At 38.3% G+C, this 21,287-nt stretch overlaps 1 protein-coding gene across 3 annotated transcripts in view; it reads left to right on the top strand.

Moving 5' to 3' along the window:
- UNC13B (unc-13 homolog B) overlaps positions 1 to 21,287 on the top strand; it is a 247,593-nt gene that overhangs the window by 44,937 nt on the left and 181,369 nt on the right. For all 3 annotated transcript variants that reach the window (XM_023203253.2, XM_031933996.1, XM_023203254.2), the window contains exons 2-3: positions 15,367 to 15,396; positions 18,434 to 18,533. In XM_023203253.2, coding sequence (XP_023059021.1) covers positions 15,367 to 15,396; positions 18,434 to 18,533 — 130 coding nt within the window. The remainder of the gene's footprint in view (positions 1 to 15,366; positions 15,397 to 18,433; positions 18,534 to 21,287) is intronic.

The following is a 21,287-nucleotide window of genomic DNA, read 5'->3' as shown; positions in this document are numbered from 1 at the left end:
CAGTGCCCTAAGTGGTATGTATAAATTCACTTCTCTTCATAAGGTGGACTGAATTGTGATGCCCTCCACCATATCCCTATGTTGAAGCCCCAGCTCCCAATGTGATGGTATTTGTAGATGAGGCCTTTTGGAGGTCATTTGGTTTAGATGAGGTCATGAGGGTAGGGCCTTCATGATGGGGTTAGTACCCTTACAAGAACAGCACCAGGCCTTTTGTACTCCTTTCCCTGTCTCCCCTGCATCTGGTATCGGGACACAGTGAGAGGGCAGCCATCTGCAAGCCAGGAAGTATGAGCCCTTACTGTGGGACAAAATGGGCTGGCATCTTGATCTCGGACTTTACAGCCCCCAGAACTGTGAGAAGTAAATTCTTGTTGTTTAAGCCATTCAATCTATGGTGTCTTATTAAGGCAACCTGACCTAATACATAAGGCAGCAAAGGCATTCTTACCGTAAAGACATAGATTATAATGGCTCCCTGGTGACAAGAGACAAGGTGATGAGTCAGATATCTGAAAATAAGATCCTTGTTTCCATAAAGCTAGGATTCTCAAAGGATCATATGCTCAGTTAAAGCCTGGCCTAGAAAATATTCACGGGAAGATGAAAAGCAAGTTTATTCATCGTAGTCTGAGTTCTAGGTGGATGGGGGAAAAAATGTCTGACTTGAGTATTCATAACCATAGACTTGTGCCCATGAAAGTCTGAGATTGAAATTTGTTTGATTTACATGGTTCAGCAATCCCTAAGCCAAGAAGCTACCCCAAAAAGACAGTCCAAAGCTAGAAAACAACTTTGGGCCACACTCTCACATCAGGTTACACAAATTTCTGTGGATAGAGCTATACTTTATATGAGTTCATAATGCAAAATTATAAAACCTACAAAAAAAAATCAACCAGAGTGCCATGATACATGACATAGAACATAATCAGACCTTCATTAACTGGTGATAGCCGGCTGCATATAAATCAAAATGAGTATGAAATGATTATAGACGTTTAAAAAGGAATTGAAAAAGTAAGGATACTATATTTAGAAAAAAGACCAGCTGGACATGGTGGCTGACGCATATAATCTCAGCACTTTGGGAGGTGGAGATGGGTGAATCACCTGAGGTCAGGAGTTCGTGACCAGCCTGACCAACACAATAAAACCCCCTTTCTTCTAAAAATACAAAAATTAACTGGGCGTGGTGGTGCATGCCTGTAATCCCAGCTACTGAGGAGGCTGAGGCAGGAGAATCACTTGAACCCAGGAGGCAGAGGTTGCAGTGAGTAGAGATCGCACCACTGTACTCTAGCCTAGGCAACAGAACAAGACTCTGTCTCAAAACAAACAAACAAACAACAAAACAAAACAAAAAAAAACCTAGGTATATTTGGAAAAGAACCAAAAAGAAAAAATACTAATAGAAAAAATTTCATTAAAGTTAAAAACTCAAGGGAAAAGTTAAACAAGTTAAGAGTATTACTGAATTTTTGAATGTATACTAGAAAGAAATTGCCCATTATGTAACAGAGGGAGAAAGAGAGAGGCTGAGTGACATTGCAGATAAAATGAGAAAGTCTAACATAGTTAATAGAAGTTCTTTAGGGAGAGAAAAAGGAGAAGAGAGGAGAGGCAATATTTAATGAGAAATGGCTGAACTTCATAAAGTTAATTAGAAGAAAAGACAGATTATCCACAAAGGAATGACAGATTGATTTAAGACTGTAATAGTAACAATAGAGATCCTGAGAGAAATTACTCTCTATCTAGAAATTTTTTACTAGCTAAATTATTCAAAATTGAAAGTAAAATAGACATTTCAGACAAAAATGTGAGAATGTAAGCTCAATGATGAAAGGGATTTTTGTTTCTCCACTGCTCTATCTCTAGTAACTTGAACAATCCTTGACACATAGTAGGCATTTAGTAAGTATTTGTGAATAAGTGAAAAATTGAACAGTTTATCACAGTTGCTTCTGGAAGAGGGAAATTGAAATGAGAAGGAAGGATTGAGATACAAGAAAGACTATTGAGTAAAACAATTGTTAAACATGAGTAAATGTAAATAAATATACTTCAGTGGTGGCTCATGCTTATCATCCCAACACTTTGGAAGGCTGGGGTGGGAGGATCGCTTGAGATCAAGAGTTTGAGACCAGTGTGGGCAACATAGTGAGACCCTGTTTCTACAAAAAATTTTAAAAGTTAGCTAGGTGTGGTGGCACACGCCTGTAATCCCAGCTACTGGGGAGTCTGAGGTGGGAGGATTATTTGAGCCCAGGAGGTCAAGACTGCAGTTAGCTGTGATCTCACCACTGTACTCCAGCCTGGGTGACAGCGTGAGACTGTCTCAAAAACAAACCAAAAATAAATAAAAAAGGATGAGTTTGCGTCCTTTGTAGGGACATGGATGCAGCTGGAAACCGTCATTCTTAGCAAACTATCACAAGAAGAGAAAACCAAACACCGCATGTTCTCACTCATAGGTGGGAACTGAACAATGAGCTCACTTGGACTCGGGAAGGGGAACATCACACACTGGGGCCTATCATGGGGAGGGGGGAGGGGGGAGGGATTGGGGAGTTAAACCTGATATAAATGATGAATTGATGGGTGCTGACGAGTTGATGGGTGCAGCACACCAACATGGCACATGTATACATATGTAACAAACCTGCACGTTATGCGCATGTACCCTAGAACTTAAAGTATAATAAAAAATAAAAATAAAAAAAAACATAAATAAATATACTTTATAAAACTACTATAATTTTAATTATGTCTAATATATTACAGTTTTACAAGCAAGATGAAAATAAAGTTCCTGACAACAATAGGATGTAAAGCAGAAAGTAGAGATTGTAGTTAAAGTAGTCTAAGGTTGTGTTTTTTTTTTTTCTGGGAAGAATTTAGAGATGTGGTTTAGTTAAAATTCAGATGTAATAATTTCAAGGGTAGGGTTTTTATTTTCTGGACTATGACAAGCTAGTTTTCTGAGGAGACTATTCTCATTCTAGTACACCTGAATATACTATTGACAGGGACAAAATGAAACAATTTTTTTCCTACATAGTTGAATTCTTGGAAGGCCAGAAACAATAAGAAAACAGATGAGCAGGTGCTAAAGCCAGCATTTGCCTGTTAGCATCTTCTGATTCCTGGTGTCAGTGAGCCTGAGTTTTAGTAGTAATAGAGGGAACTTTACCCAACTTATTTTATGATGATAGTAATTTAATATTACTATCACCAGACAATAATATTTTTGTAAAGAAATACTAAGGCCATTTTCAAGCCTAAATAAAGGACCAAAAGTCTTAAAGACATTGTTAAAATGTATCTAGCTTTATATAAACCAATAATACAACAATATCAAGTTAAGTTGATTTTAGGAATAAAAGAGTGGTTTATCATCTGAAAATCTGTTAATGCATCTGTTAATCATCTAAAATCCGTAACATCAACAGACTAAAGAGGAAACATCCTGGGGTCATCTCAACAGATGCAGAAAAAGCATTTGATAAAATTCAGTCAGCATTCATGATAAAAATTCATAGTAAATTCAAAAGGGAGCTTTGTTTTCTGGACCAGGATGGATGGATTGTTCTGTATTGCTCCTGCTAAGTATAGCTCAAAACCCTGGACACTGTATGTAAAACAAACACAAGGAGAATTTGAAAGGTAAAGAGAAGACGACAGACCAGCTAGGAGTTTCACAACCCATGGAATGACATAGCAGTGAGTTCCCTGGGCTTGCTTGCTTGTTTGTTTGCCTCATATATCATGGGTGTTGGATCAACTGGCAACTTAGTCAGAAGTGACAATGGGCATATACACCCCAAGAAAGCCAAGAACAGCCTTTTCCCTTTAAAAGATGGGGAAAGAGGAAACCTAGCAAGACAGAAACTTTTGGACAATAACCACTCTACTCTAGCCACATGCCATGGAAAGACCATGGCTCCTCCCCTTTACTAACTCCTGTTAGCTGCTATTAATGATAGATAAACTAGAAATCTGAAAAATGTTTAATCCACAGGAAAGCAAGGAAAAGAAAGCGGAAAATAAAATGTCAGACTTAAGCCCTAATATTTTAATAATTACGTTAAATGTAAATAGTCTGAACACAAAAATTTAAAGACAATTGGCAGAGTGGATATAAAAACATAATCCAACTACGTGAGTGATACATTCAACAACTTGGCATTATGCTGAGTGGAAAAAAACCAATCTCATAAGGTCGTATTCTGTGTGATTCTATGTGTATAATATTTTGCAAATGACAAAATGATGGAGATGGAGAACAGATTAATGGCTCCAGTGGTTCGGGATGATGAGGGAGGATGTAGGTATGACTATAAAGTGGTAGCAGGAGGGAGATCTTCGTGGTGGAATATTTTACATCTTGATTGTGGCAATAGTAACATGGGTCTACATATGTGATAAATAGCACAGACACTATGCATACACATCAGGTTTTTTCTTTTTGATATTGTACTATAGTTATGTAAGACTTAACTATTGGTGGGAACTAGGTGAAGGGTTCATAGGACCTCTCTGTACTATTTTTGCAACTCTCTCTGATTATTTCAAAACAAGCTTTAAAGAAGCATAGCAAACATCATAGTCAATATTGATTTATTAAAAGTATTTTCTTTAAAGTCAGGAACAATACAAGGATGCCTACTATCATTACTTATGTTCAATAGTTTACAGACAGTCCTAGCCTATGCAATAAGATCAGAAAATAATTAAGGCGGGGTGTGGTAGCTCACACCTGTAATCCCAGCACTTTCGGAGGCTGTGAAGGGAGGATCATTTGAGCTTGAAAGTTTGAGACCAGCCTGAGCAATATAATGAGACCTTGTTTCTATACAAAATAAAAAAATTAGCCAGGCGTGGTGGCAGGTACCTAGTCTTAGCTACTCAGGAGCCTGAGCCCTGGAGGTGGAGGCTGCAGTGAGCTGTGTTTGCACCACTGCGCTTCAGCCTGGGTGAAGAGAGATCCTCAAAAAAAAAAAAAAAAAAAAAAAAAAAAAAGATTTTAAGTATGGAAAGAAAGAAAAAATTATAATCTGTAAGGGAGTCTGGGCAATGAGTATCTGGCATTTTTACTTTCTGTTATATATTGTGAGACAGGCTCTTTCTCTTACCAGGTTTTCTCTGAAATAGATGATATCTAATCCTAAGACCCAAGGCCAAAGAAGTAACAAAAACGGTAACATGTCCACACACTAGAAAACTAGAAGACTTATCAATGAAAAATATACTTCATGGGATGGCAAGAAGCAACATAGGATTGTAGTTGACAGGCAGCTACTGTTATTATTTTATTATTGTTATTTTTATTTTACTCTTCAAAACTCTTATTTGTGTGAGTCTAGATCTGTTAGAAGGTCACCTGTGAAAAAGGACATATGGGTGTCTAAGCTGATCTGATTCATACATCTCAATACATTTATTTATTAATTTTGAGACAGGATCTGGCTCTGTCACCTAGAGTGCAGTGGCGTGATCAAGGCTCACTGCAACCTCTGCCTCCCAGGCTCCATTTTTATTTATTTATTATTTTTTAAATTAATGATTATTATTTATTTATTTATTTATTTTTTTTGTAGAGACAGGGCCTCACTATGTTCCTCAGGCTCATCTCAGGCTCCTGGCCTGAAGGAGTTCTCCCACCTTGACCTTGAAAAGTATTGGGATTATAGGTGTGAGCCACCATGTCTGGTTAAGTGGTCAATTTAGAAATGTGCAGAGTTAATGTTCGTGTTTGTTTTGTTTTTCTTTTTCTTTCTTTTTTTTTTTGAAACGGAGATTTGCTTTTGTTGCCCAGGCTGGAGTGCAATGGTGTGATCTTGGCTCACTGCAGCCTCCGCTTCCCGGGTTCAAGTGATTCTCCTATCTCAGTCTCCTGAGTAGCTGGGATTACAGGCATGCACCACCACGCCTGGCTAATTTTGTATTTTTAGTAGAGACGGGGTTTCTCCATGTTGGTCTGAAGGGGTGGCCTGTCCCTCCACACCTGTGGGCGTTTCTCGTTAGGTGGAACGAGAGACTTAAGAAAAGAAATGAGACACAGAGAGAAAGGATAGAGGAAAAAAAAAAGTGGGCCCAGGGGACGGGCGCTCAGCATACAGAGGACCCATGCCGGCACCGATCTCTGCGTTCGCTTAGTATTTATTGATAATTACCATCTTAGAAAAAGGGAAGTGGTAGGATAATGGGATCATCATAGGGAGGTCAGCAGTAAGACATATGAATAAAGATCTCTGTGACATAAGTTTAAGGAAAAGTGCTGTGCCTTGATATGCATATGAAAACATCTCCATAAACCTTTTTAGTGCATAAAGAGCAGCATTGCTAGCAAGTCCCACCTTTCGCCCTAAGGCGGTTTTCTCCTTTCTCAGTAAACAGAACATACAATCGGGTTTTACACCGAGATATTCCATTGCCCAAGGACGAGCAGGAGACAGATGCTTTTCTCTATCTCAACTGCCAAGAGGCTTCTTTCCTCTTACACTAGTCCTCCTCAGCACAGACCCTTCACGGGTGTCAGGCTGGGGGATGATCAGGTCTTTCCCTTCCCAGGAGGCCATATTTCAGACTATCACATGGGGAGAAACCTTGGACAATACCTAGCTTTCCTAGGCAGAGGTCCCTGCGACCTTTGTCAGTGTAGGTGTCCCTGGGTACTTGAGATTAAGAGAATGGTGATGACTTTTCACAAGCATACTGCCTTCAGGCACTTGTTTAACAAAGCACACCCTGCACAGCCCAAAATCCGTTAAACCTTGAGTCACCACAGCACATGTCTCTTGCAAGGACAAGGTTGGGGGTAGGGTCACAGATAAACAGCATCTCAAATACAGAGCAAAATGGAGTCTCTTATGTCTACTTCTTTCTATATAGACATAGTAACAGTCTGATCTTTCTTTTCTTTTCCCCACATTGGTGGGGAACTCCCGACCTCAGGTAATATGCCTGCCTCGGCCTACCAAAGTGCTGGGATTACAGGTGTGAGCCACCGTGCCCGGCCAGTATTCGTGTTTATTTTTCATAGCGTCAGGGAACTGAGTGAGAATCAAAATCTGGAGGAGAGTTTAGATTTTTCTTCATGGTTAAATTAAAAAAATCTATAGAACAAATATATTTAGTGTGTGTTAGGCTGATGGCCTTAGATTTCCGTACACTCGACATTGGGGAGAAACCTCATTGGCAGTGTAGTGGCTGGTGGTACCAGATGGGGGTCCCTTCTTTGGTCCCTTGAGTGCAGAGCCTTTGCCCTGGTTGTTCCCTGCTTTCACCGTTAGGAGAAGCCACTTGACTTATGGCTGGCAGATAGCACACCAGTTTCAGTACCTTGCTACATTTGTAGAAAACCAGTGTATAAACAGTAAGGTATAGACAAAAATGGTTTTCTAACAGTGGGTATTTGAATATTAAGATGTAGTAAATTAGCCAGGTGTGGTGTCATACACCTGTGGTCCTAGCTACTTGGGAGGCTAAGGCGGGAGGATTGCTTGAACCCTGGAGGTTAAGGCTGCAGTGAGCCATGATTGTACCACTGCATGCCAGCCTGGGTGACAGAGCAAGACCCTGTCTCCAAAAAAAAAAAAAAAAAAAAGTGAAGACATTGTTTTCTTTAAATTTTCAAACTTATAAAAAAGAACAGAGAATAATATATTGCATACTCATGTACTTGCCACCTTGATTTAACAGATGTTAATGATTTGTTACATTAATCAAGATTTTAAAAAATAGTGTACGGTAGATAAAGTTGAAATTTTCTTTATTGTCTCAATCTCTCCCAAGTTGTAGTCACTCTCAAAGTTGGTGTGCATTCCTTCCTTTTAGGATTATTATTATTCTAAAATGTGTGTATATGTCTATTTGTCTATCGTGCAGATATTCATTCTCTTATTTTTTTGAATGTTTTAAAGCTTTGGTGTCACATTTAGATATTTAATCCATTTATAATTCATAATTGTGTTAGCATGAGGTAAGGGCTTAATTTTGTCTTTTTGTATGAATAACTCATCATTACTAGTTTTGTCTTTAGCAGAGTTTGTTTATGCAGGTATAAGCAAATTTGAATATATATTTTTATTCGTTCTCCCCTTATTTTGTATTCTTTAATTTTTAATTTTAGGGTACATAATACTTGTATATACTTATAGGGTACATGAGATATTTTGATAAAGGCATACAGTGCTTAATCACATCAGGGTAAATGGGGTATCTATCACCTCAACCATTTATCCTTTATTTGTTTAACAAACAATCTAATTATATACTTTTAGTTATTTTAAAATGTGCAATAAATTATTATTGACTGTAGTCCCCGTGTTGTGCTATCACATACTAGATTTTATTTATTCTAACTATATTTTTATACCCATTAATCATCCCTACTTCCCCCCCAACTACTCTTTCCGGTAGCTTCTGTTATTGGTAGTTCTGCTGTTTCCATGAGTTCAATAGTTTTAATTTTTAGTTCCCACAAATAAGCGAGAACATGTGAAGTTTGTCTTTCTGTGCCTGGTGTAGTTCACATAACACAATGACCTCCAGTTCCATCCATGTTGTTGCAAGTGACAGGATGTCATTCTTTTTTATAAATGGCTGAACACTCCATTGTGTATATATAGCACATTTTTGTTATGATGAACACTTAAGTTGCTTCCAAATCTTGGCTATTGTTAAATGATGCTTCAGTAAACGTGGGAGTGCATATTTACTGATTTCCTTTTTTGGGGTATATACCTAGCATTGGTATTGCTGGATCATATGGTAGGTCTATTTTTAGTCTTTTGAGAAACCTCCAACTGTTCTCTATAGTGGCTCTAATAATTATCTTCCTACCAACTGTGTACAAGGGTTCCCTTTCTTCACATCTTTGCCAGCATTTCTTATTGCTTGTCTTTTGAGTAAAAGCCATTTTAACTGGGGTGAGATGATACCTCATTGTAGTTTTGATTTGCATTTCACTGATGATCATTGATGTTTAACACCTTTTCATGTACTTGTTTGCCATTTGTGTGTCTATCTTTTAAATTTTTATTTATTTATTTATTTATTTTGAGATGGAATCTTACTCTGTCACCCAGGCTGGAGTGCAGTGGAGCAAATTCAGCTCACTGCAACCTCTGCCTCCCAGTCTCAAGTGATCCTCCCATCTCAACCTCCTGAGTAGCTGGGACCATAGGTGCGTGCCACTTAATCCAGCTAATTTTGTGTATTTTTGGTAGAGACGAGGTTTCACCACGTTGCCCAGGCTGGTCTGGAATTCCTGAGCTCAAGCAATCCACCTTCCTCAGCCTCTCATGGTGCTGGGATTACAGGCATGAGCCACCATGCCTGGCCTGTCCATCTTGTTTTGAGAAATATCTATTCAGGTCTTTTGCCTGTTTTTAAATTGGATTATTAGATTTTTTTCCTATTGACTTGTTTGAGCTCCTTATATATTCTGGTTATTAATCACTTGTCAGAAGAATAGTTTGCAGATTACTTTTTCCCATTCTGTTGGTTGTTTCTTCACTTTGTTGATTTGTTTCCTTTGCTGTGCTGAAGATATTTAACTTGATGTGATCCCATTAGTCCATTTTTGTTTTGATTGTCATGGGGTATTCAGATCATAGCACATTCAAATCATAGCACTAGTTTGTACAATTTTTTTTCTTTTAGACTTAATGCATTTTGCATACAATTTAAGAAATCTAATCCAGGGTCACTAAGGTTTTCTCCTATGTTTTCTTTCAGATATTTGATAGTTGTATCTCTCACATTTAGTTCTATTCCTATTCCTCATTTCAAGTTTTGCATATTGTTTACAGTAAGGATAAAATAAGCAAATATGTATATGCACTTGCATATGAATATCAAATTTTTCAGTACCATTGTTAAAAAGATTATCTTTTCCCTCAATTGAATTGCCTTGGCAATTTTGTTGAAAATCAGTTGACCCATATGTGTGTGGGTCTGTTTCTGAACTTCCTATTTTCTTCCATTGATCATTATGTCTTTTTATGCCACTACCACACTGTCTTGATTCCTGTATCTTTATAATATAACTTGAGATCAGGTAATATAATTACTGCAACACCCTTTTTCACCCAAAATGTTTTTTGGCTCTTCTGTTTGTTTGGAGGAACAGAGGCAGGATGGCGCACTTCCGGGTTCTTCACCACCAACTTTTCCCGCGTGCCCGAAAATGCAGCCAGCGCCCAGGGAAGGTGCAGACCAACCGGGCATGCGCCAGGTGACGTCAATCCGAAGAGACCAAGATTTACCTGGTCGCACCTGCGGAACGCCCCCCGACACGCCCGTGCCCCGCCTATTGCCCTCCCACTCCTAGAAAAGCCGCTCCCGGCCAGCGTGCCCTGCGGACTTCCCAGCCCCCAGTCGGGACTGTATCAGGAACCCCGCCTGAGAGCCCCACGGGGGGACTCTGTTGGCCTCCCTTGCCCGAGGCCGACAGACCTCTCCCTACCCACCTTCTTCCCTTGAAGCTAGGTGACCAAAAATAAATTTGCAGTTTTGCTCCTACCCTTGCCTACCTGCTGGTTCTTTTGTGCCCGCTCTGGTGGTCTTAGAAAAACAAATCACTGTTCCTTTGCGTTTTCATATAAATTTTAAAACCAGCTTGTCAGTATCTAAAAAAAAAGTCTGCTAGAATTTTGATTGGGTTTGTCTTGAATATGTAGATTAATATGGGGAGAATTGTCATTTTAACAATAGTGAGTCTTCCAAACATTGACCATGGTATATCTCTTCATTTGGTTAGTTCTTTGATTTCTCTCCTCAGTGTTTGTAGTTTTTAACTTACAGGACTTACATTTCTTCTGTTAAATCTATTCCAATAATTTAATATTTTGGGGGGATGCTGTTGTAGATAGCATTTTTTAAACAGGAAAAAATACATATAAATGTTATTATTACATGCACATGTGCGCATGGGAGTCAAGCAAGATATAAATACTCAGAGAAGGATAAGATGGTTCATGCTTCTATACCATCTTTTGGGGGCCAGATGGGAAGGCCATTTTTTGGATACATAATAACTGTACATATTTATGAGGTACATGTGATATTTCTGTACCTGCATACAATGTATAGTGCTCAACCCAGGGTATTTAGGATATCCATCACCTAAAATATTTATCACTTCTTTGTGTTGGGAACATTTCAAATCTTTTCTTCTAGCTATTTTGAAATATGCAAATTACTGATAACTATAATCACCCCTGTCTGTGATCACACACTACAATGTATTCCTTCAATATGACTGTATGTACGCATTAACCAACCTCTCTTTACCGCCCTTCTCCCCCTTTCCAGCATCTGGTAGCCATCATTCTACTCTCTGCGTCTAGGAGATCGCCTTTATTTTAGCTCTCACATGAGTGAGAACATGCAAAATTTGTCTTTCTGTGCCTAGCTTATTTCACTTAACATGATGCTGTCCAGTTCCATCCATATTGCTGCAAATGACAGGGTTTCATTCTTTTTTTAATGGTTGAATAGTATTCCATTGTGTGTATATACCAAATTTTCTTCATTCATTTGTTGATTGACACTTAGGTTGATTCTATATCTTGGCTATCATGAATAGTGCTTCAGTAAACATGGGGATGCTAATATCCCTTTGATATACTGACATCCTTTCCTTTGGATAAATACCCAGTAATGGGATTGCTGGATCATGTGGTAGTTCTGTTTTTAGTTTTTTTGGGAAACCTCCATACTGGTTTCCATAAGGGCTGTACTAATTTACATTCCTGTCCACAGTGTATGTGAGTTCTCTTTTCTCTCCATCCATGCCAGCATATGTTATATTTTGTGGTTTTGGTGATAGCCATTCTAACTGGGGTGAGATGATAGCTTACTGTGGTTTTGATTTCAATTTTCCTGATGATTAGTACTCTGAGCATTTTTTTCATATACATGTTGGCCATTCTTTTGAGAAATGTCTATTCTTTGTCCACTTTTTAATGGGATTTTTTTTTTTTTTTTTTTTTTTTGCTCTTGATTTGAGTTCCTCATATAGTCTGGATATTAGTCCCTTGTTGGATGAATAGTTTGTAAATATTGTCTCCCATTCTGTAGGTTGTCTCTTTATTGATTGTTACTTTTGCTGTGCAAAGGCTTTTTAGTTTTATAGGGTCCCATTTGTCTATTTTTATTTATTTCTATGCATTTGAAGTCTTAGCCATAAAATCTTTGCCCAGACTAATGTCCTGAAGTGTTTCCCTTATGTTTTCTTCTAGTAGTTTTAATGTTTTGGATCTTATGTTTAACTCTCAAATTCATTTTGAGTTGATTTTTGTGATAGGTGCTCAGTTTCATTCTTCTGTAATATGGATATTCAGTTTTCCTGACACCATTTATTGAAGATATTATTCTTTCCTCTGTGTTTTTCTGGTACTTTTGTTGAAAAATCGATTGGCTGCAAATACATGGATTTATTTCTGGGTTCTCTATTCTATTCCATTGGCTTGTGTCTCAGTTTTTATACCAGTAGTAACCTGTTTTGGTTACTATAGCTTTATGGTGTATTTTGAAGTCAGATAGCATGACTTCAGCTTTGTCCATTTTACTCAGCATTGCTTTGGCTATCCAGGGTCTTTTGTGGTTTATATGAATTTTAGGATTGTTGTTTCTATTTACGTGAAGAATAGCATTGGTATTTTGATAGGGATTGCATTTAATCCTTAGATTGCTTTGGGTAATACAGTCATTTTAACAATATTCTTAGAACCTATTTGCATAGTATGTTTTTCCATTTGTTTGTGTTCTCTTCAATTTCTCTCATCAGTGTTTTGTCATTTTTGTTGTAGAGGTCTTTCACCCTTGGTTAAATTTATTCCCAGGTATTGAATATTTTTTGTAACAATTGTAAATGTGATTACTTTTTTGATTTATTTTTCAGCTAGTTTATTATTGCTGATTTTTGTAGTTGATTTTGTATTCTTCAACTTTACTGAATTTATTGATCAGATCTAAGAGTTAAAAACACACAGTGGAGTCTTTAGGTTTTTCTATATACAGGATCATGTCATGTGCAAAGAGGGACAGTTTGGCTTCCTCTTTTCCAGTGTGGTTGCCTTCGATTTCTTTCTCTTGCCTGATTGCTTTGGCTAGGACTCCCAGTACTAAGCTGAATGAGAGTTGTGAAAGTGGGGCACTGTCTACTAAGCCAGACAATGGCAGAGCAAAAAAATAAAATAAAACTACAGGCAAATACTCCTGATAAACACAGATGCGAAAATTGTCAACAAAATACTAGCAAACCAAATCAAGTAATATATCAAAAAGATAATATACCATGATCAAGTGGGATTTATCCCAGGGATGCAATGATGGTCCCACATATGCAAATCAATAAATACGATACATCACCTCAACAGAATGAAGGACAAAACCTGTAAGATCATCTCAATAGACATAGAAAAGGCATTTGATAAAATTCAGCATCCCTTCATCATAAAAAAAAAAAACTCTCAAAAAATTACACATTAAAGGAACATACCTCAACATAGTAAAGACCATATGTGATAAACCCATAGCTTACATCCTCCTGAATGGGGAAAAGCTGAAAGCCTTTCCTCTAAGAACTGGAAAAAGACAAGAAGAACCCATGTTTCTTGTGTTCTTGTTTTTTTTTGTTGTTGTTTTGAGGCAGGTCTCACTCTGTCACCCAGGCTGGAGTGCAGTGGTGCTATCTCAGCTCACTTCAACCTCTGCCTCCCGGGCTCAAGCGAGTCTCCCACCCCAGCATCCCAAGTAGCTAGGATGACAGGCATGTGCCACTACACCCAGCTAATTTTTGTATTTTTAGTAGAGATGAGGTTTCCCATGTTGGCCAGGCTGGTCTCGAACTCCTTAAGTGATCCACCCACCTTGGCCTCCCAAAGTGCTGGGATTACAGGTGTGAGCCACCATGCCCAGCTGAATGTTTCTTTTCTTCTTATATTGATATGTGTGTATGTGTTGTAACAATTCCTTCTTTTAATGTTATGGATTGGCTTTTTTAGGGAAAGACTTTTTTTTTTTTCTGTAGATGTATCTATATTGTTGCTGGGGGAAGGTGCTTTGGCTTTGATTCTGGATGGGTGCAGTAGTGTAGTCTTCATATGATTTCTTCACTTTTGTTCAGACTAGTTTCCTGGCTCTTCGGTGGTGTAGGCTACAATTGTTAGTGGAGGCTGTGACAAGACTTTGCTGGGGACTGATATGCCAGATGGGCTGGTCCTCTGGAATCAGTAGCAGCAGTGGCATTCTAGGAATGCCAGTCTTTGGGCTCCCTTGGGCCTCCAGGTGGTATGCTTGGGTGCTGGCAGTGCCAGTGGCCGACCAAGTGGATTGGTCCTTGGATCCCCTGGGTGACGTGTGAGGAGTTGACAGTGGTAGCAGTGGTGTGTCAGTCCTTGCACCACTCAGCAGCATGTGTGGCTTTTAGTGGTGGCAGCAGGCTTGATAGGCTAATCTCTAGACCTCCAGGTGGCATGCAGTGATGGGTGGCACTGGTGGCAGGATAGGCTAGGTTTTGCTCTGGAGAACTGTCCTGCAGACTGTAGAATGTTTACTAGCATCCCTGTTCTTTAGCCAGTAAATGCCAGTAACATCACGTGGGAACTTGTTAGAAATACAGTTTCACAGGTCCTGCTGCACTCCACTGAGTCTAGAAACCAAGGTGATGTGGCCCAACATTCTGTGCTTTAACAGCCCTCAGGTGATTCTAATGTATGCTCAAGCTTGAAATTCCACTGCCTTGGTAGATTGCAAGGTTCCCCCTGCCCCAGAAAGAACCTGTGTTAGTCAAGGTTCTCTAAAGGGACAGAACTGTGTGTGTATGAAGGAGAGTTTTTTAGGAGAATTGACTCATATCATCACAAGGTGTCCCACACTAGGCCATCTGCAGACCAAGGAGCCAGGAAGCCAGTCCGAGTTCCAAAACCTCAGAAGTAGGGAAGCCGACAGTGCAGCCTTCAGTCTGTGGTCAAAGGCCCGAGAGTCCCTGGCAAAGCACAGGTGTAAGGTGATGGGTTTTAAATAAGGAACGTTTGTAACTTAAACCTTCAGAAGATACCTCACATGAAACTGGCTGCCTCCACAAGAGTAACTTAGATCTCTCCACCTTGTTGTCAGGAACCTGGAACAGAGATTTTTGCATTGGATATGAGATTAGATAGACTTTTAAGGGCTCGTCTGACTCTTTGCCTTTCGAGTTTTAATCAGAAGTCTCAGCTTTTTTTCTCCAGTTTTAGATTTAACAATCTAAACCTAACTTGAACATTGGTACATAGTGCCTAATAAATGTTGCTTAAGTAAAACGAACTTGGAAACATTCTTCATGGTATCCTCTTTTTTCTCTTGCAGTTAAAAGGGCCAAATTCCAGGGTTCACCAGGTAAGGCCAGCCTTCTATTATGTCTTTTCCTCTTGTATTTGCTGTTATTTCAAAGCAGTTTAAAAAAGTTATTAATTCATTGATCAAATTCAGTAATTTAATTCATTACTTCACTAAATTAATTCATGAAATCATTAGTGAAAAATTAGTTTTCTTACCTCTTGGCTAACCCAATTCTACTTCTCAATAATAATTATATATTTAGAGGTTTTGATATACCTTTTCTACTTTTTCTCAGAAAAAAGTCTGAAATAGTATAAAAGGATACATATTGACAATTAGTGGAAAAACATTTTTTTTAATACTTTAAGTTCTAGGGTACATGTGCACAACGTGCAGGTTTGTTACATAGTTATACATGTGCCATGTTGGTTTGCTGCACCCATTAACTCGTCATTTACATTAGATATTTCTCCTAATGCTATCCCTCCCCCAGCCCACCACCCCACGACAGGCCCTGGTGTGTAATGGATAAATATTGAAATATCAATGTATCATGTCTTGCAGTTCATGAACCTGTTTCAGCTTGAGAGTGTGTGTATATGTATCTATTGGGTCATATAAAATTTAAAATATACAAATAGACCATGTGAAACATATCTTATGCAACCTGCTTTCCCCCCCCAGCAACACATCATGAAAGAGAGTGTGTGTGTGTGTGTGTGTGTGTGTATGTATGTGTGTGTCTGGCTCATTCTTTTAAGGTACTGTACAGAATTTTGTTGTAGATTTGTACCCTGATTAATAGGTCCCTGATTGATTAATACTTGATTAATATTTAGGTTCCCAACTTTTTGCCATTATAAAGAATAAATGTTCATGTGCACTTCTCATTGCTTGCTTTTGCAAATGTGTCTATGTACTAGATTCAGAAGTAGAATTGCTGGGTCAAAAGTATATGTATATATTTTTAAAATTTGATAACTCCTGCCAACTTTTTCTTCTGCAAGTTTTTACTATATATACTGAGACCAAAAGTTTATGAACATTTATTTTCCCAAATCCTTATCAATATTTGATATGAAACTTTAAAATCTTTGTCCATCTGAAGATTAAAAATGGTATTTCCTTATTTTAATATACATTTCCTCAATTTTGATTGTCACATTAGGAAGATTTCCTCTGGTTACTGCTGGGGAAGAAGGGAGGGGAGCTGGAGGATTACTGGAAATATGTGAATATGCTTGAGAACCCAGGAAAACCTGAAAAACTGGACCTTGGGTACAACAGTAATGAAAGCAGTTTCTGAGCAGTTTCTTGTTTTAAAGGTTGTTATCTTTCTCTGTCTGCTGGCTCTTTTTTCCTAAGAATCTGCTCTGTTGTTTCTCTCCCAGCTGGTTGTCTATGCTTACTCATCTTGCACCCATAATAGCTGCCTCAATGGAATTTATACCTCTTCCTTCTAGCTTCAGCACCAACCACCAGTTGTCAATATTTATCCTTTTACCCTATTTAATATCTTTTGAGAGGGAATCAGGTTTGTTTCAGCTTTTGGCCAGCTCATGGATTGGCTGCTCTTGAGTTATTTACTCTTGGTCTGGTCAGCTATGTGTGATTGGATGTTGGGGTGGAGTACAAAATAATGTGATATAAAACATAGCTCAGTGGCCTACTGCACTACCACTACTAGATATGGATGGAGATTCTCCTTGTATAGGCTTTTATCCTCATATATCTTTAATATAATTGTAAATTTTCCATGTTGATAAGTATAAAACTACACCATTTTAAATGATATTTAAAAGAAAGATTTACCTTCAGCTGAAAGTGTATAATGGGTCCCATTTTCTTATATTTTCTGTAACATTAGGTAATCATGTTAAGCAATATTTGCCAATTCGATGAGTCAAAGTGATAGTTTGCTATTTTTTCATTGTATAAAATTAGGATTAATTTCTTACATAGAAAAGCAAACCCTCAATTCAGTGCCCCTAATCATGGCTGATGTGGATGTAGTGAGGCGAGGGCCAAATGTGCTGTAGTAAGAATTAGGTGAGATGCCTGAGTCTGAAGTTTCAGGCCACCACCTTTGTTGAGTAAAATCAACTTGTTTAGTACTCAACTCTCAGGTTAGAGAATTTCCTTTTCTCAACTCTGATAATATTTATTTTTTTGATTGGGCGCGGTGGCTCATCCTTGTAATCCCAGCACTTTTGGAGGCCAAGATGGGTAGATCACTTGAGGTCAGGCATTCGAGACCAGCCTGGCCAACGTGGTGAAACCTTGTCTCTACAAAAAATACAAAAGTTAGCTGGGCATGGTGGCGCACACCTATAATCCCAGCTATTTGGGTAGCTAAGGCATAAGAATTGCTTGAACCTGGTAGGTGGAGGTTGCAGTGAGCCAAGATCATGCCACTGCGCTCCAGTTTGGGTGACACAGCAAGACTCTGTCTCCAAAAAAAAAAAAAAAAGATTTCTTTTTATGTAATTTGCGCTTTAGGCCAAACTGAATAGATCAAGATTGAAATCTAATTTCTTTGTGAAGATTTTTCCTTAATTTTTGTCCTTATTAACAGCTCTGCAGTTCTTTATCACTTTTTTCTTTTTTCCTTCTGGTACTTATCTCTTTCTACATTTTATTAAATTTATGTACCTTATCTTTCCTAGCAGATCAATTAGATTTGGATTTTTCCCCCCAGACGGCAAGTAGGCTATGTAATTAACTTAGTAGGTTAGAATTAACATTGTAATAGATTAAATAAATTAGAATAGGAAATATCAATGTATTATATCTTGGCATTCATGAATCTTTCAGTTTGAGTGTGTGTGTATGCATATCTGTTGGGTCATACATAAAATTTCTTAAAATTTAAAAAACAGCATTTTAGATTATGCTCTTGAAGATAGTATGTAGTTTTATAATTTTGGCAACTCTACTGTGTCTTGAATGAAGCTATATTATATAATATATAGCTTAATTTTTTCCTGCACATGTAATACTTTAATTTCTATATTGCTTAATTCCAAGGACTTTGTGAGATTGGGTAACAATCTGAGCACTAAGTATTATGTCTCCATTTTGTATTTTTTCAAAGATAAATTTAACACATATGTGACCCTGAAAGTACAGAATGTGAAGAGCACAACTGTAGCAGTTCGTGGTGATCAGCCCTCCTGGGAACAGGATTTCATGTTGTAAGTATTTTGCAGCAGCAGTGTGCCTACATATTTCATAATCTTTTAAAGGCAATTGCATTGGATGAAACAATTAGAAGATTTTGTGTATTTTTGAGATTTATAAAATGTACTGGCACTGTTAAATATTCTTTTGAAAACTGAGGAGTTACAGAAATAAGTGAGGTTCATGGTATGTGAAGCACAACTGCAGTTTTGTTTTCTCATGGATTTGTAATTTGTTCTTAGAGATGAATGATAATGCAGGTAAACTCCTAATTGATTTGTGTTGGTGCAAATACTACATAGGCAGATTTTCTCAGTGGTCAGAATTAGAATGGAGTACAGCAGACTTAGCATGACATTAAACTTAACTTCATCTTTCTTTGATTCCCAGAAGGCTCTTTGAAGGAATATGGCCATGCATGTGAGAGACTTCGTGTGTGCCTAAGTCATCTGTTTTAGAGGCTGAAGATTTCTGTGCTTATAATCCTTTTGCTTTATGGAGTAAAATGTCCTATATTCAATTAATTAAAATGAATAAATATTAGTAGAGTTTCTCGTGTATGACAAAGTTTAGTATATTATGATTTTAATTAAACTTTGGCTTTAAAAACTTGACATTTCTTTCTTTTGTCTCCTTAAGTTTCAGGAATTTTGTGTTCCTGTTCTAGAAAAGGGGAGAAAAGTATAGAATATATTGAAGGACTAGGCAAATCATTTAGCTTCATAGGGCACTAGTTTCCTTATCTGTAAAGGTCTTCCTTTCTCAGAAGATTATGCTTGTTTTTTTGGAAGGTGGAGGTGGACATGAAGGGGCTGAATGAGAAAACGTACTGAAATTTGCTGTGAAATTTGAAACGGAACTGAAATCGATTTGCATGTTTTATAGTGCAGCTCAGAGGGACATAGGGATGGTTATTATTTTTATGGGGAGACATTTCCAATCCTCTGGGCTCTTAGTATATTGCTTCTTTTTTTTTTTTAGGCAGGATCTTACTTTGTCACCCATGCTGGAGTATGGTGGTATGATCATAGTTTACTGCAGCCTCTAACTCCTGGGCTCGAGTGATCGTCTTGCCTTAGCCTCCTGAGTAGTGGAAACTACAAGCATGTACCACCACACCTTGGTTAATGTTTTTATTTTTGTAAAGATGGGATTTCACTATGTTGCCCAGGCTAATCTCAAATTCCTGGGCTCAAGCAGTCTTCCCGCCTTGGCCTCCCAAAGTTGTGGGATTACAGGTGTGAGCCACTGCACTCAGCCTATATTGCTTCCTATTAGACCATTATTGTGATAGTTAAAGGCAAAGATTATGAGGTTTGGGGCTAGGACAATAGCAGAAGACATAGAAAAGGCTGAATAGAGGGTGTTCAGGAAGTAGAACCAAAAGATTTGCTTGGATGATGGGGTGGGTGGTATGCCATTCAGTAGGATGAGGATTAATATAAGTTATGGACAGTCTTATATTTGAGATTCTTATAGGACAGATAGGAAGGAGGAGAGGTGCAGAAGATAGTTAGAAACCTGAAGCCGGCACTCAGGGAAGAAGTCTGCTTTGGAGAAATATTTTGGTCAGTTGAAGCCATAGGTGAAGATGAGAAAGCTTAGGGATAAAATGTGTATGGTGAGAAAAGGGACTGGGGTAGAAGCTGGAGAGTGGCAGCATTTAAATGAGGGGCCAGAGGGGACTAAAAAGGATTAAACAGAGAGGTAGAAGAGCCAGGATATAATGGTGTCTTGGAAGCTGAGGGAGAACTGGGCTTCAAACAGAAGGAGGCCAATAGTGTCATGTTTCTTTCTCACTGGTTGCCTCTTTCTCAAGATTATATAAGCCTCATTTATTCCCTCTTACAGTGACAGTGATATGAGACTGAGAGCGCCTGTTTCCTTCTTTACACATGCAGTGTACAGAGTCAGCTACAAATGGTTTATGCAAGTCTCTTTCCATACCAGTGTGTTAGCCATAATCCTGGCTATGGTTTATAAACCTAGCACTTCCAGTTGGCTATAACCATCACTTCCAGTTATAACTGTTCCCATTATGTGAGGCACAGTGATCTTCTGCAGCCTCTCATCAGCATAGCTAGCATTATTCTTATGTGTTTATTTTCTAGTTTCCCATAGCACTTCCCCTTTCTACCCTGCTGTGGTATGTGTGAATTTTCTTCCTGTCTCCCACATTGAGATGCTGTGTGAATTTTGCCGTCTCTTCTTTTAGACGTGGGTTTTATTAGCTGCTTTCTCTACTTTTCTGCTTTTCCTACTCCTTATTCCTCCTATCCTGTCCTATTTTATTTATTTACTTATTTTTTTTTTTTTTGGTTCACTCCTTGCAGAATTTAGTCTACTACCCTGTCCTTTTGTCACCGGAAACTCCAGTGTTGGTTTCCTCTCTCCCGTTCTCCTTTTTCCTTCTCCTTGATGTATTATGTGGCAATATCTATTATCCATTTTGGTATTTCTTATATTATTTGTTTTTAATATTTTTCATATCTTGTTTTTAGGACTAGATTGTTCATTTCTTAAGGGTAAGGTGGGCATCTTCACTATTTGTGTGAATTTGTGTATCCCAAAGTCTTCTATACACATGTTTATGTATATTGTTGATTGAATTAATTAACAGAAAAGAAACTTCCCTAGGGTCCTGGGTATGAAGCATAAGTAGAGCTCTCAGACCTCTCTTAGCCGGACCTGCTGAGCAAATGTAGGTGAGATGAGAAGCTTCTTACAGAATATATACTCATTGTTTGGGCCTTCTCCCCAGAGAGTTC

Source organism: Piliocolobus tephrosceles, chromosome 14, assembly GCF_002776525.5.
Source record: "Piliocolobus tephrosceles isolate RC106 chromosome 14, ASM277652v3, whole genome shotgun sequence".
In the NCBI taxonomy this organism is placed as follows: Eukaryota; Metazoa; Chordata; class Mammalia; order Primates; family Cercopithecidae; genus Piliocolobus; species Piliocolobus tephrosceles.
Note: the sequence above shows the minus strand (reverse complement) of the source record. Positions and strands in the feature narration are given on the sequence as shown.